The following is a 16,493-nucleotide window of genomic DNA, read 5'->3' as shown; positions in this document are numbered from 1 at the left end:
GAAAATAAGCAGCAGACTACTTGATAAAGGGCTAGAATATAATCATCAGTTTGCAGCCCTGCTGATGTCAACAAGCAATAGTATGATGCAAAAATAATGAGCAGCTTATTAGCATGTGACATGTCACATGAACTCTTGTCATGTGAAGGGGAGCTTGTGGGAGCTAATTAACTCAACTGGTAGTCTGTTACACTTTTCATAACTCTGTTTTCTATTCTTTCAGTGCTGTTCTTTATCACTAAATAAACATTACATGGTTGCAGTATATTCAAATGTGAAGGGGGAGAGAGGCAATCTGATTTAAAGTACTAAAATTAAGGAAATATTTCTGACTTTCTTATTTCTAATTCCCACACAATCTGTCGGCCAGTTTACAGCATTTTTCACACTAGTATTGCAGATTTAAATTACGATTATATTTGCATGGTATCTGTACTTTTGTGGATTGGATAATCCCTGTACGGAAACACACTATAGTGTGTTTAACATGTAAATTTAATGCGAAAGCCAACAGAAATGCAACGTGTGATGTGCTACACAGCTTAACTTGAGGATGCAAACAATACTTAAGTGAATTTATAACTTCAGTTTGCTCTCTATTGTCTCCTTTTTAGTTTACTTGTCTCTCAACAAGAGCTACCACTACAGGCTCCATGTTTGTTGTTCAGTCTGATGCAACAGAAAGTTTGAGTCTGGTGGTTTCTGAGGTTTGGGAACCTCCTAGTCACAAATCGCTGTGAAGTTATATTAAGCTAGTTGTAGTAGCTGTAAACGATCACCGCAGCAAGAAACGGTCCGTCATAAATGGATAGAAAGCTTTTTAACGTCCTGAAAAGAGATAACGGCAGATTTTTTTTACTCGCACTACGTTGTTACCTCCGGACAGAACGTTGCATTTATTCAACCGTCGGAAGTAACGTTTCTTTCCAGCCGTTAACGTTGCCTTCACCGCTGTAACGTTAAACGCACAGCTTAGTTTCTAACGGCAGAAGACAGTTATTAAACTAGCTAAACTAATTTGGAAGATTAATAGCTGAACTTTCACTTTTGCCAGCTGCGACCGACGTCCTGTTTTGTAGGAAATTTGTAGGAAAAGCGCCACATGCTTCCCATCCCGCCGCCCCCCTCCTCCTCTTCCTCCCCGGCTTGGTCAAACTTGGACAAACCGGGGCTGCTGCACCTGATAAGACTTAACCACTAAAGCGTAACCTACACGTTGTACTGGGCACCCTTGGGTGACTGCTACTGTTGTAGGAGACGTCGATACTTTTTCTCCTTCCTCCCTTTCGGAAACATCATGCCTGTTTTTTTCCGTTGGATACCGCGGCGTCGCCAGCGCAGCAAAGGAAGCAACGGAGAAAACAGTGACAGACTGAGGGACATCCTTGTTGCCACAGCAACTAGCGGAGACATGGTTTCCGGTTGGATGGTCAATGTTTCAAAATAAAAGTAGCCACTTTAAAATCCCCCCTACTCAAAATTATGTTTTTCTTCTTGTTCCTTCAGTTCAGTGTTTGAGCTTCACTGTGTAGAATAATGTACGTGTAAAGTCTGACACTTCAGAGCTGTAAGTATTCTTTTGACAGTGCCTGCCTTTTTCCAAATAGTTTTCAAGGAAGACATCTCAGATGGTTCTGTGTAAAAAACCATCTGGCGCTAGTTAGGTCCAGTATGCAACTTACACACATGTGATGTGGAAACTTGAAGCCTCCAGTGCTCAAACACTGAGAATGGACTTTACAGTGAAGCAGGAGACATCTTGTGTCCAGCAGTTAAACTTCTGAAATTAAATATATTTACATATTTATAGATTCTTGAATTTGTAGTTTAGTTTAGAGTATATTTTATTATTTCCATGGCGAACCCACATACACCAAATACCAGACAAAACAAAAATATATTGACAATAACACTTCCCCCAACACCCTAATCCCATCAACCCTGACGACAACATCTACAACAACACCATAAATGATTATAAATAACATACCCAGTCAATGCACTGTGACAAAAACAGATGCTAGTCCCATGCAAGACAAGAAATCAACCTAATGCAATACAAAGCTATAAAAAAAGAGAGTAATTAGTCAGTAGTCCCAAAAGGATACAACACCACGCCACAAAAGAAGGGAAAGAATGTAGTAGATGTAATTTTAAGGATTTTTACAAGACAATTTAACTTTTTTTATGGAAAAACCATATCAGACATTATTACTATTCAAAGAAGAGTATTTTATATACATCTTAAAATATGTCTGGAGGGAATCTTTAATGTTAAAACATTATGGGATAATTTTATACCAAAGTGGTGCAAACTGTAATTTTGTGCAGAACCTTCAACCATACAAGATAGTGTGTTCATACTAGGTTGGTAATGCATACTAGCTTTGCTGAGTCTGTCCCAGCAAGATGGAGCAACATACAGCATAGTCAGTGCAAGATGTTATAGAGTATATTCCCAACAGAAAGTGTCACCTGTCACTGAAACGGTATGTATGGATATTGTGGCTGCATTTATTCTACCAGAGATGTGGATTTCTAGAGAATGTGCAAAAAATAGAGTCTACAAATTAGCACGCTGTCCTTTTCACCTGATTAATGGCTCCTTTTTCCCTCTTGATGTTTCCTTGGAATATTGCCAGAATATATTAGTTAAATGTGGGGAAAGGGCTTAAGAAAATAGAAATGAACAACAATTTTTTTTATCAGTCGTGTTGATATCACAAAATCTATGCAAATACACTACATTGTTGTTCCTAGATTTACAGCTATGACAAAGTCATGGTGCAATCTGGTGTAGCTACAGATAGAGGAACTGAATGTAAATTATGAAATTATGTCAGTTTTGTAATGGGCCATCAGAGCAAACTAATGCAAGACAGATCATTCCTAAACTATCTATATCCAATGTCTTCACTTGTTACAATGTGTTGCAATCATTTACCCAGACTTTTTTGATGGTTGTTTGCTGTTGTTGCACGATATTTTGTTTTCAATCAGTATCATCTAGCACTACACTTGATGGTTCTTCTTCATCGACTCAGCAGGCCCACTTGCATGTGTAACCTGTTGTCTTCAGATCTTTGTGGTCAGAGGAAGTTTTGTGGTCCAGGTTGAACCAATGCTTAGTGGCACCTGGAACCAGCTGGACACTTTCTCTACTCCAAAGTCTTCACTCCAAACACTTTCAAACTTTACTATAAACACTTGAACGTACACTTATTACTTAGTTAATATTATATGATATTTGCCTTACTAGTTGTTATTTTCTTTATCATTGTCATTCTGCTTCTCCATGTTGCAATTTATCAGTCTACTGTTTTTTTCATTTCATTTCATCTATTTGTTCTGCTCATGTCAATGCACAGTTCCAGAAAAGATGCAATTCATGAACAAAATACAATTTCCTTGTACACATTCCATGACCGAAAAGGAGCAGGGTTTAAGGATAGAGGATTTTGTATGCTGTACAGACTGAGGCAAATTTGCTTTTGATATTGGGCTATATAAATAAAAACTGACTTGACTTGACTTGAGTGTCTGTATATTTTGCAATTTTGTGATCACAGTAATTAACGCAAATTCAAAAAATCTCTGCAATATTTATGAGAGCTTGCAACTTTGCTAAATTACTAACACTTTTCAGCATGAAATGGCCGAATTAACAGACCGCTTGTGATTTGGTCCAACTGTTGCATTTTGTGTCATGGTAACTAACATCACCACAGGTATTGAAACTATATTTTTTTGTTGATGGATTTATTTTAATGGCATTATTGACATTTTATTTGGTGCTAATGTTGAGGTGAGTTTATTTAATAAAGGCTTATAAATAGAACTCAAGTACAGTGTTTTCTTTTTTATATAACTTTGAGCCCATGGTTCTCATGTTCAGGAAATAAATTTAAAAATTAGCACTGAAATATAGTTTTTTCTGTTATCAAAGGAAGTGATTACATGTAACACTTGATTGGTAGTATTTTTTTTTTTTTTTAATGGCATTATTTTCCTAAACTTGCAGTTTTCCCAATTCCCTCAATTTTACCACAAAAAGAGCACAAAAAACATTGCAAATTTTTGAGCATTTTTTTGAGCAAAATCAAGCATTTTTGGCCGCAATAATCACAAAACCACGGTGTGAAATCCCGGAAGGACTTGTTATCATCAGCCCCTTTAATGTGTGGTGTTCCCCAGGGCTCAGTTCTCGGTCCATTCCAGTTTCCGGTCTATATGCTCCACTACATTAATCCCCTAAGTTTTCCAGACCCTATGATACATTTTTTCGACCATTTCCTCTAACATACTTAACATTTCAGTCATATTTCTGTATTTGTGCTTTTCCAAACTACGTTGTCACACACACGGGGAGGCTTTTATAATGAAAACTGTCAACCGGAAGTCGTTGTTAGCGGCTGCCCGGAGCTTGACTGTGGACACAAAAAACTGCGAAATCAAGGAGAAGGACAGCGCCCAGAATAACTGTAAACCTCTGCTAACTGTGAGGAGCATCGCGGTGGAGATGGGACCCCGGCCACACTCTCCGGGCTGTCGGACTGTAAAACAGAGGTAAGGGGGCTCAGCTTTGATCGCCAAGGTCACAACAAGAATCCTGTTAAATGTTTCTCTACACGAGTCCGTCCGACGTGAAGTTGCTTTCCCGTGATGTTGTCGGAATTATATCCGCCAGCTCGTTGTGATTGTGTTTTTAGTGTGTGTTTGTTGATTGAGTTGGTGTACCGACGCTTTTTTAGGAGAAGAGCGGAGGGGAGGGGGTCCTGGGAGTGGACTTTTTTGTGGCCTGTGATGAGCTCCGGGGGCTGGGGTGGGATATGTGCGGAATACAAAATGTGGCACGACACCGTCTCCCGACTTTGCTGTCCGGGCTCCATCCTCCTCCTCCTCCGCCGTTAGCTGCAGTAAAGAGCAGGGCCGTGATGTGTGAGCCTGTTTATCCGACTCAGTGGCCTGCTGCCGCCGGTCAGGCTAATCCAGTAATCTGGAGGTATTTTATTGTAACTCCATTACCCCTCATCAGTGGTGGAAGAAGTACTCAGATCCTTTACTTTAAGTACCAGTACAGCAAAAAATACTCCGTTACCAGCAAAGTCCTGCATGAAAAATCCTACTTAAGTAAAAGTATGTAAGTATTAGCAGCAACATGTAGTTGATGCATTAAAGGAAAAGTACTCATTTGTCCCTCTGACTAATATATTATTATATATGACATCATTAGATTATTAATACTGAAGCATCAGTGTGTAAGCAGCATGTTACTGTTGTAGCTGCTGGAGGTGGAGCTAGTTTCAACTACTTTATATACACTTAGCTAGTTTAGTCTAGGGGTTCCCAACCTAGGGGTCGGCCCCTCTAGAGGGTCACCAGATAAATCTGAGGGTTCGTGAGATGATTAATGGGAGAAGAAAGAAGAAAAAACAAAGTTCTGATACACAAATTTGTTTTCAGTTGTTGGACTTTTTCTGTAATCTTTGATTTTTGGTGAAATATTGGATCATTTGAACATTTATTAAAATGAAACCATGTGAGAAGTTTAGAGGGAAAAATCACTATTTGTTGGAGCTGTTAACAACTCATAGACATCTGAAATGAGACGTCAAAAGCCAAAAAGGTTTGAAACACTGGTTTCATCTTTAACAATTTGTTATATTTTAAAAGCTTGTTATATTATCCGTTCTGTCAAATCTTTATCTGAAAAGTAACTAAAGCTGTCAAATAAATATAGTGGAGAAGAGTATTAAGGAGCATAAAATGAAAGTGCTCAAGTAAAGTACAAGTACCTCAAAATTGAACTTAAATACAGTGCTTGAGTAAATGTACTTAGTTACTTTCCATCACTGCCCCTCATCCACCTCCTCTTCCTCCTCACACACACAAAGTATGGATGAAGTCGTGTCTAATGAGGTGTTTGCTTCATACTTTGTTTATATCTGCACTAATGCTCTTTCAGTTAATATTCTGTTACAGGAAAGAAAAACATTTATTTTAGTGCTGAAACGATTAGTAGATTAGTGGATGAGTCGATCAACAGGAAATTAATCTCTTCCAATAATTGTGATCAATCTTCTGCTAATTACAACTTCATAAATATGGCTTTCTTTGTGGCTGCTGATCAGATTAAACCTCATACCAAGATCTGGTAACTTATAATATCCACCTGATTTCTGTCATTATACAGCTTTAACGCTGAAACAATCAGTCACTCAAACAACTGGGTCATTAGAAAATTGATTGCAAACTATTTCGATAATCAATTAATCGTTTAGATCATTTATAAAGCAAAAAAGCCAAAAGTTTCACAGTTAACAACTTCATTAATGAGCAGATTTTCTGCTGAAAATTGAACATCTTTGGGTTTTAGACTGTCTCATCTTGGACTTGAGGAAATGTTCCTTTTTTTGTGGCAATTTATAGACTAAACAGTGAATCTATTAATCAAAAAATAATCACTAACAGATTGTAATGGACATAATCTTTAGCTACAACCTTGTACAGTTAATATAGACAATGATTCTATAAATGATCAATAGTTTATTGGCCTAAACTGCTGCCCAAACAAGCCTTTATGTGCTGGTGCAAGCAGTGAGCAGCGAGTGCATGAAAAGGCTTTTTTTAAACAAAACTCCAGTCTTGTGAGGTGATTGAAAACAGTGTCCTCTTTGTTCGCCTCGCTCAGCGGAGAGGATTAATTCGGCTAATGATCTCTAATGTAAGGAAAGGGGTAAAAGCACATCTGACAGAGAGGAAACCGAGCGAGTGGCACTCAACGATTATCAACATTACTACAGCCGAGCCGAGCCTGTGTGTGGGCTTCAGGTACGGCTATTTATGGGTGTGTGGGAGTGTATGTGTGTATCCTCATGATGACTCTGCAGTTTCAGAGTTCATGTCCATGTTCTTTGGTCATGTTTGGTAAAAAAAAAAAAAAAAAAAATTCAAAAAAAGCGGCTGGTGTTGGGGTGTTTTATCCGAAAAGGCTCTCTGGTATGGCACCTTTTTCTTTGCCATGTTCGAACAACTCCAGTTAATCCTCCCAGTTTGCAGCTAAGATTAGCGGTTTAACTGGACCCCTGCCCCAGAGTGCCCCCCCCCCCCCCCCCCCCCCCCCCCCTAAGGCCCACTGTGTGGCAGGAGAACGTGGAAAGACAGCAGGGTGTATACAGATTATTCTCATATCAGCAGGCTTTCATCATATAAAACTATAATCTGTGTGTTTTCCATCAGGTGGAACATATGTTATAATCAGGCTAATTTCTCTCCTGGTTGAGACAATGCAGAGCAGATGCCACCAGTTGCTCTGCGTTTGGCTCATTCACAGATCCTATGTGTTAATATGGGTTTGGCTCTTGGTTGACAGATTTGTTTGGTTTAAGACTATAATCTCTTTTGTGACTGGCTTAGCTCAGACACGACCCTCTCTCTCCTTCATATAGTTTCCCCCTGAATGAGACATCGCGCTAATCTGGCTTCACTTGGAGCAGAAATGGGTCAGTTTTTACACACTCGCACACATCGCAGGGATAGTTTTATATTCTTGAGCCAAACTTCTGTGTAGAATTTCCTGTGTAGCGTCAGCCATGAGACTTCCTGTACTCTGGTGTTGGATGTGGATGTGGAGGGGTGGGGTGTGAGGGGGGGGGGAGTTAGGGAAGGAAGGGGAAGAGAAGCAAAAAGCAGACTGTGCTCCCTACTGTTGTCAATGGTGGCCACTGTGGTTGCTGCTAGCATGTTGCTCACCATCTCAGACGTGCAACAAAACAATGTGGCCAGACCGAGGAAGTGAAAGAGTGGTTTCTATCGTCTTCACCCCCCCCCACCCTGCATGCATTTTCTGTCCAGACACTCTCTGTAATTATCAGAATCCTTTATAATCGCAGAGTAGGAGAAATATCCCTGTCAGGTACAGTGAGGTATGAGCTGAAAAGGGTGGTTTTCGCCTCTAATGTCTCCTTTCTGCATAGTTACAGGACATGTCCTTCGGTTTGTTAAAGCCACAGCGCTACATTCAAGTCTCCAAGCATGCTACAGTAGTGACAGTATCTCTCCACTCAGCAGGTGAGCAGCACTCTGTCTGTTTTTCTCTGTCCTGCCAGTTTCCTTGATGCCCATTTTGAGTGTACTTTAATTGTGGTAATCACGGAGGCCTTATCAGAAATGATCCCATGCCTATCTCTCTCTCTCTCTCTCGCTGCCTCAGCACTGTTTGATCCAAGAGAAACGTGCCTTGTAAGGAAGCAGGATGTTCACAGGCTCCACCAAACTGCCACCCGCTAAAACCCCCCAGCCTGAGCGGCTGGATGAAGTGTACGCCGCCTTACGTAGAGGCTTACAGTGAGTAAACACTTTTCAGGCTCATAGATTAAAGCTGATGGCTGCCAGGTGGAATAACACTGAATATGCAGCTTTTTGAGTCTTAACGTGGAGAAGTAACAGTGGTGGGTTTTTGTCGTCAGGTCGTACCTGCAGGTCCACCAGCTGGAGCTGGACAGTCTGGGTCAGCAGATCAGAGAAAACAAGAGGAACGGTCGTTTGGTGAGAACTCATGTAGTCAAACCAGTCACACCAGTATTGACTTTTCCTCCAGTACCAGGCTGGCTGCGGTCGTCTCCAGTCCTCAGTCAGGATGTTAATGTGACGCTTTGTGATGCTTAATGTTCTTTTCTTCTTGTTTTCTTTGCAGGGCTCTTTGTATGAGCAGGATAAGGTGAGTTTCATTCACACTTGCTGTTGATTGATGTGAGTGCTTTGAAACCATATAAAGGTATTCTGTATTAGTTTGTCACGTTTAATTATTGTTGTCTTTTTTTTAGCAAGTGAAAGCCATTGAGAGGTTTATGCGTCGCTTGGAATTCCACCTCAGCAAGGTGTGTATGTACAGTATGTAAGGAATTAATTAACAGACCAATATATAGTTTTATTATTTAAAGGGTCATTTATAAATATTTTAATGGATCAATGAATCAAAGTTCTGTGTGTAACGTGAAAGAGGTGACAAACTCACAGAGATTTATCACCCGACTGCAGTTCCCCTCAGCTCTATGGCGCTTTTTAGCATCTTTCAGTTCATTGTTTTGATATTAAGTCCCACAAACTACTGTTTTGATTCACTCTCATACAGAAAGACTAAATTGGCAACTAGCTGGTGAACATAGTTTAAAGAGCAAACAGATGTCTCACTCTGGAGTTGACTGAGAACAAAATGGGGCTAAAAGAAGAGTAAATATTGCAGTAAACCTCGTCAGGTGGCAGAAACACGACTCCAAATGACGCCAATGTTCTTTATGTCTGCTAATTGTGTAAACAGGCGACAGTTTGTTCATATATTTACCATAATCTTCTCTTAAAAAGATGTGAAAAATCAACTAATGCTGCTTTAATTACTGCATGAAAATGAAGATGATTTGAAAGCTTTTTCATAAAATAACAAAAGCGCTAAATAAAAGTGAATTCATGATAACATTCATTCTTTCTTCTATTGAGAATTTTAACACGACACTCTTTGTTGAAACCTCTGTAATATTTGCTTTTATAGGTTGAGGAGCTGTACGATGCTTACTGTATACAGCGGCGGCTGCGTGATGGAGCAAGTAAGATGGTGGCAGCTTTTAACTCCGCCACCGGCAGCAAAGAGGCCAGAGAGAGCCTGAGTGAAGCCAACAAGGGCTACAGGGAATGTACAGAGGTCAGTGTGTTGGTACTGATGGTGTCAGCATGTGTGGTGGGTGTGGTTCTCTGTATTTTGTTTTTTTGCTAGTGATCCTCTTCTGTATCTCTTGTTGCAGCAAATCAGACTGTTTCCTCTTTCTGTCTCTGCAGCACATGTGCTCACTTGAGAGTGAATTAGAAAGCCAGATGGGAGAATTTCACGTCAAGATGAAGGGTGAGTCACTTTCTACACTCATGTGATTTCCTATTCCGTTTGTCAGGCTAGTTCTCATTTTTCTTGCCTATTTCTGATGTTTCAGGCCTCGCTGGCTTTGCACGGCTGTGTGCTGGTGACCAGTATGAGGTAAGAAACACAAATACAAGCGCATAGACGCCGATTAAGCCCGAATCTCTGCGTCTGCTCTGTCACGTCAAGCTGTTTTTTTGGCCCTGTCAGGTCCTGATGCGCTATGGGCGGCAACGCTGGAGGCTACGAGGCCGCGTGGAAGTCAGCAACAAGCAGATGTGGGACAGCGAAGAGTACATCTTCCTGCCTCTCGTCACAGAACTGCTGTCAATCAAGGTAATAAAATCAGCTTTTAAAGAATAAGCTGCATTTTTTGTTCTCATGAAAACACAGAAACCAAGAGCATACTAGTCCGTCTCTCAATACTTTCTGGCTTTCAAATCCTGTCTGTGGCGCTCAGACTTAAACACGTTTGTTCCTACTGAAGATGTAAATCTTTAAAAACAGGTCACAAATATATAGTTTCATTTTTTTAAAGACTTATTATTTTTCTAAATTGATTAGTGATTGTAGTTTTTAGCAAACATTACTCAAACAGGAGAAAATAGTGCATTTGTTTGGGACTCTTTTCAGCGGCGGATTAATCCACGTTTGTTGCACTTGTGAGTTTTAACAGCAGGACGGTGTTTGTGGGTCTGATTCAAAATAAACCAGAGCGCCCGTGTTCATGATGATGAAGGAAAGTGTTGCCCAGTGCAATAGTGTCGCTCATTGATGTGTTTTTACGTTACCTAAACGTTGGTTTGGGGTTTTTCGCTCTTTTAACTTCCAGTTTACACACTCGCAAAAATGAATGTCGTCTTTGTTGAAAAACTCTGCTTCCCCTCATCTCATCTGAGCTTTTTCTGTTTTGGTTGTCAAGGTGACGGAGCTGAAGAGCCTGGCCAATCACGTGGTGGTGGGCAGCGTCTCCTGCGAGATGCTCGACCTGTTCTGCCCACTTCCCCAGACGCTCGCCGTGGATATTAACGACCTCGGGACGGTGAAGCTGAACTTGGAGGTCACCTGGAGGTACTTCACCTACACCTCTCGGAGTGATGATTCCTTTTATTACAATGTGTTCATTCAGGTGTCTTTTTCTCTGTTTCTCACTCTTTATCTCGTTGTATTTGCTTCCTCTTCAGTCCGTTTGATAAGGACGACCAGACATCGTCCACCAGTACAGTTTCCAAACGGCTGCTGTCCAATCAGAGCCCTCCTGACACGCCCTCAATGCGGGAGCAGGTCTTCTATGTGAGTCAACAAGACAATCTCAGTATTTTCTACTAACTTCATCACACCTGCTCTGTTCATAAGAGTCTGTAACAGCCTTGTGACTCAGTCTTACACTTTATTATTCCTACATTTACACTGTGTATCTGTCTTACTGATGGCTACTATTACTTTCATTTCACTGGCTTGTTCTATTTCAGCTGCTCCCCAACTGCTTAGTGTGTAGCGGTAGCACTGACGTGTGTGAGGATTTTCTCCGAGAACTGTGTGTTAGGTCATGTGGTTGTGGGAGTGGCTTCCCTAGTGCGAGGAGCCCTGAAGTGAATGACAGTAGTAGTGGGATGTGTGACAGCGGCAGCATGTATGAGCGGAGCTGTGGTCCTTGTAGCTGTTTAATAGTGGTTGAGTAGCGTTCCAATTTGTCCCTCCTCTTCCTCACCTCCCCGAAGAGCATGCCTCATGGCGGGGCCAGAAACAGCCGCTCGCTGATGGAGGCGTTCCACGATGTCGTGACGTACGGGACGGCTTCCTTACGTTGTGAATTCAGCCGTGCATCAGCCCGATCCACCTGTGTACAGTCGGTGTGTGGGACGTAGCTGTAGCGTAGTTTATAGTCAACAAACAAAGTGAAATAATGTATCAGTCAAAAGGAATCAACATTGTAAGTTTAAGTTTCTGAGATGAATCATTCCAGTTAATTTCCTATTGCAGCAGCAACTAATGACTGTTTTCATGACAGATTAGTGTTTTGATTCATCATTTAGTCAATAAAATTAATTAAAATAAAATTTAAAAAAACAATTCTAGGATGTTGTCTTCAAAATGTTCAAAGCTCTTCAATTTACAATCATCCACAACAAAGAAAAGCTGTAATGATGTTTTGCTTGAGAAATTGATAATGAAAAAATTTGCCAATTGATTTTCTGTTAGTTGACTAAACAATTAATTGACAAATCGCTTCAGTTCTAAATTTCCAATCATTCCAGGATCCCAATAGAAAAATCCTGATCTTCATCTTTAATTGAAATTTGAAAAAAGGCAGTCGGAGGCATTTTGTTTTTACATTTTCATCCCAGGGGCAGATAGTGTGTGTGGTGATTTGTAAGATTTATAACACCTACTAATGATCATTACCTTCATCCATGAATTGAGTGATTCTTGGGTCGATTAATGATTATCAGCATATTTCTTTCAGTTAATTGAGAAAACCATTTATTGTATAAAAAGCTTTAAATGATGACAATAATTGATCATTTAGTGTGAAATGTAAATAATATTTACTGATGTTCATCTCAAGTGTGCAAAGTATTAGGTTACTGTCAATAGACAGACTGGATTGATTAATCCAGTGGTTCTCAAACTGGAAAATAAACAAATGTCCCCCTGGAAACCAGTTTAATGTTTATCAACCATAAACAATGTTGGAAAAATTAGAAACAAAATTACCATGATGCAAGTTACTTTTTCACAAGCTATAAATATGACTTTAAATTAATATAACAATAAATACATTTTAACCCAAGACATCAAAGACATGTGGCTTTACTGCAGCTTTCACTGTGAAACAGAGACTTTGTCACATCTTAACTTTTAGTTTGGACAGACGCCAACAATGTGTCCGTTATACTTTAAATTTCATTTTGCTGTCTGAATAATCTTGCTGACCTGAATCTTAACTTAAAAGCTTTCTTGTTTGTTATCGGTCCCACACGGAACAGATTCATTTGACTTTAGTTCCACCCGACATTTTTAGCCCTGGTCATGTGCACCCCACTTCAATGCTGCTGCGACCCCTGACAGGGCCTGCACCACAGTTTGAGAACCACTGTGTTAATCAATTTGACTTCTTTTTTCAACCCTTTTGGTGTTTATCATGTGCATATCTTGTTCTTCTGGGTGAAATTTGACATTTCTTAAAGCCAGTAATCATGTGTGACCGTATGTAGACATAAAAGTGATATTTTGTCTCTTTCTGGTCTGTCTCTCGCCTCGCTGCGTCTTGTTTCCTCTCTAGTCTCTGCTGAAGCGGCAGGGAGAGCTTGAGAACGGGACCGTCTGGTCCAACTCCTCTGAATCCTCCGATGACTCCTCCAGTCCGGCCTTGGCTCACCACGCTCAGAGGCTGTCGGCCTCCAACATGCTGCAAACCACTCTCACCACTCAGCTGTCGTTCACGCCGCACAAGTCCAGCGCGTCGACGCCGTCGCTCTCATCCAACCAAGAAGAGGACGAGACGGAAGCCAACGAGGCTTTCTCTCAGATCGACGCTGTGCCCAACGGCCATCTGCAGACTTCCTGCTCTCACAGCCACACCGGCGAGAGCAGCCCAGACTGTCATGTGACGGACAGAGCATCTGTCCAATCAGCTGACCTTTCTGAAACTTCAGCGGACCTGAGCTGCTCGTGCCCTGACGTTTCTTCTGAACCTCCTGTGTTGTTGGTGGAGAGAACAGATGCGCCTGAATGTGGCGGCCAACAAGTGTGTATTTCAGCAGACGAGGTAAAGGATGATCCATCCGAGGACTTGACAGAACAGGCTGAAGCAGAAACAGAGGACAAAACCACTGAGGCTCACACACAGCCGCACGAGTCCGTCCAGGAGTTAAAACAACCAGAGGAGCCGCCGATGGTGAGCTCTCACATCTGTATTTGGTATTTTTGAACGTGTTCATTTAACACGTTTACGGTTATATACAATATAAACATCTATATTTATTTTCTCCACAGGTTCCCTTTCCTACTTCTTCTAGTTTCACTCAGGAAGTCGAGACGGCGCTTGAAAGTTTCGACTTTCTCAACTGCTCTGACCTCGATGAAGATGAGGAGGAAAAGGAAGATGAGCAACAAGAGGAAGACGAAGGAGAAAAAGAAGAAGAGGTCAGGCAGAATGAAGAGGACCAAAGCAAAGAGGAGGAAGAGAAAGTAGACGAGGAAGAAAAGGATGTAGAGAACTTCTACTGTGGAGGAAGGTCAGTGTCGTGGTTGTCGGGAAGTTGACATAAATATGTCTCGTTGGTGAACTCTGAATAGTCATTATTGCTGCTCTCTGAGCCTACATGACAAATAATAATAAACTCGTTTCTTTTTCCCATTTTGTTGTAAATCGACCATATTAATGACGGTCCAGTAGTTTTTAGAGGAGATCTCAAAGTTTCCAAAGATACCAAAAGTGTAAGGCTGAGTTTTGAGGAAACGGGTATAAAATGATGACAAGAAATGCAGAATATGGCCATAAAAATATTTAAATATGTTTAAATATTTCACTCAACCTTAAAACGACTTCAGGGGTAAAAAAAAGAGAGAACTTGATGGTTTTGGGGTTAACTAAGTTGTGTATATTTGATCCAACATTTATTACATCAGTCTGCTTTTTGTCTCTCTCCTTAGTGACGAAGAGGAGGCGGACGGTCTAGAGATCCTCATGGAAGCCCCAGAAGGATTTAGGAACTCCGATGAAGATCGTTTCTCTGAATCACAGGTAATCAGAGCATCAGTTCAGCCTGTAAAGATAGTTATGTGTGTCTGTTTGTTTTCGTGTTAACCAAAAGGAAGTTTGAAAAAAAAAAAAGTCACGCTTTTAAAATCATTATTTTGAACAGGAGTCGAGTGTGGAGGATATTCAGGATTTGGGTCAGGTGGAAATGCCCGAGGAGGAGGAAGAGGAGGAAGAGGAGGAGGAGGAGCAGGAGGAGCAGGAGGAGCAGGAGGAGCAGGAGGAGGAGGAGGAGCACGGCGAGGAAAAGGGAGATGAACAAGATGGTGAGAGCAGTTGGTCAGTGAACGGAGCTGTTGTCAATATTGTGACAACACGACTGCAGATTTACTAATTTGTCCTTTTTCTTTATTTTAATCTTTCAGGAGAGGACACATCACATAATCAGGAGGAGCGTCCCTCCACTCCCACGCATTTGGCCACTACTGTCTTCTAATGACACGGTGGAACCATAGCTAAACCATTTCCTCCCTGTCTGATCCGCTCATGCCATCTCTCACTTACTGCGGGATTGGACACCTCGAGGATGTTCCACTTACTGCTCAGACAAACAAGCTCTTCCATTACTGCTGAGTTTGTGCACATAATTTGCCTAGTTCTGACCAAGAACGATAAACCTCGGGGTTTTTGCACCTCAGTCATGACTGAAAATCCCCCCTCTCACACACACACATCCCTCCAGAGTCCTCAATATTTCACACACACACACACACACACACACCATCATGTTGCCTGGGTTAAAGTGGGATACCACTTAGTTTACACATTCACTAACTGTTCCTGTCATGTGAAAATCCAGTGTCCTAAATGTAAACATTTCAGGAACAGCTAAAAGCGGCCTTGTTTTTGGCGTTCTAACAGTGCATTTTCTTCAGTAATTTAACAGGTTTTCATAGAGGCATACAATCATTCATTGAGGTGAAAGCAAGAAGACAAAGCCAAAAGACGAGGTTTTCAAAACTATCAGTATTTGTAGACGTTTGAGGTTATGATTCGCAGTGTTAAATCGGTGTACAGCCCCGGAGCTCTTTCACTGTTTGTGTCAGAGGAAAGACTTTCATGAGCATGTGATGTTTGTCTGAAGATTTTCATTGACGTGAGCTACAGTGCTGTGGACGTGATGTCATTTCCAAACCAGGAATGCACCCTGAAAATCAGGAGGTTGTATTCAAAAAATTCACATGTGCAGAAGTTACATTTAACCTTCAAAACAACACCAGGACCCAGGCTGAACCTATGATCATGACTTAGAGTAGAAATGGGTATCAACACTTGAAGTATAGGAGTTTCTTTAAATAAGTCTCTCTTCAAAACTCTTTTTTTTTATACAAACATACAAACAGTTTGCAGTGTAAACTATATTTAAACCTGCATGTGTAGCTGCCTCACACTGCCAGCATGTTTGTATAAAAAGTGTGTAAGCTAGGCTCCGGTCCAAGGAAGCCATCGGGTCTGTAGCTGTGTACAAAAGCCGCCTCACGGGGGCGCTATAGTCTTTCAGCATCATGCTTTACATTGATCTACAAAAGCCTCTTCATTCAGAAAGTGCCTCAAGTGAAAAAAGATGTAAGGTTTCAAATGAGCGAATGCCATGACAGAAGAGATCAGGCAAAGATAACAGTGTTTATTTTCTGAATTACTTTAAGAGTGTGCACAATAAGAGATATTTACTGTTTCATATAAAGAATTGTATATGTCTTGAAATGTTAAAATGTTTATGTTCAGAAATGTTAAAACTTTATAAAGGTTTCTTTAAAATTAACGTTTTTTTTGTGTCTGTTCTTGAATGAATCAGCATAAATAAGCTGAAAACATGACATC

General features: G+C 40.9%; 1 protein-coding gene across 2 annotated transcripts; it reads left to right on the top strand.

Annotated features, from left to right (window-relative positions):
* The first annotated feature begins 4,407 nt into the window (after positions 1-4,407).
* LOC137183334 (rho family-interacting cell polarization regulator 1-like) lies at positions 4,408-16,434 on the top strand. 2 transcript variants are annotated; one of them, XM_067590326.1, is made up of 18 exons: positions 4,410-4,566; positions 7,449-7,502; positions 7,977-8,070; positions 8,213-8,346; positions 8,469-8,547; positions 8,696-8,719; positions 8,826-8,879; positions 9,548-9,697; positions 9,832-9,895; positions 9,981-10,024; positions 10,118-10,243; positions 10,830-10,978; positions 11,092-11,200; positions 13,194-13,808; positions 13,907-14,148; positions 14,567-14,657; positions 14,779-14,938; positions 15,038-16,434. In XM_067590326.1, the coding sequence occupies exons 4-18, from the start codon at positions 8,255-8,257 to the stop codon at positions 15,106-15,108; spliced, it is 2,070 nt and encodes a 689-aa protein (XP_067446427.1). In that variant the 5' UTR covers positions 4,410-4,566; positions 7,449-7,502; positions 7,977-8,070; positions 8,213-8,254; the 3' UTR covers positions 15,109-16,434. The 2 variants fall into 2 exon arrangements, with proteins under 2 accessions (XP_067446418.1, XP_067446427.1); XM_067590317.1 differs by lacking the exon at positions 7,449-7,502 and having other exon boundaries at positions 4,408-4,566.
* Positions 16,435-16,493: the final 59 nt, after the last annotated feature.

This window comes from Thunnus thynnus, chromosome 1 (assembly GCF_963924715.1).
Source record: "Thunnus thynnus chromosome 1, fThuThy2.1, whole genome shotgun sequence".
Lineage (NCBI taxonomy): Eukaryota > Metazoa > Chordata > Actinopteri > Scombriformes > Scombridae > Thunnus > Thunnus thynnus.
This window is presented reverse-complemented; position numbering and strand designations above follow the sequence as displayed.

What these genes read in the sequence shown, in the direction of transcription:
- LOC137183334 (XM_067590317.1), top strand. Translation starts at nt 8,255, where the DNA reads ATGTTCACAGGCTCCACCAAACTGCCACCCGCTAAAACCCCCCAGCCT. An exon ending in GCTACAGGGAATGTACAGAG is followed by an intron (nt 9,698 to 9,831) that starts GTCAGTGTGTTG and finishes CTGTCTCTGCAG; the next exon opens with CACATGTGCTCACTTGAGAG. An exon ending in CAGAACTGCTGTCAATCAAG is followed by an intron (nt 10,244 to 10,829) that starts GTAATAAAATCA and finishes TTGGTTGTCAAG; the next exon opens with GTGACGGAGCTGAAGAGCCT.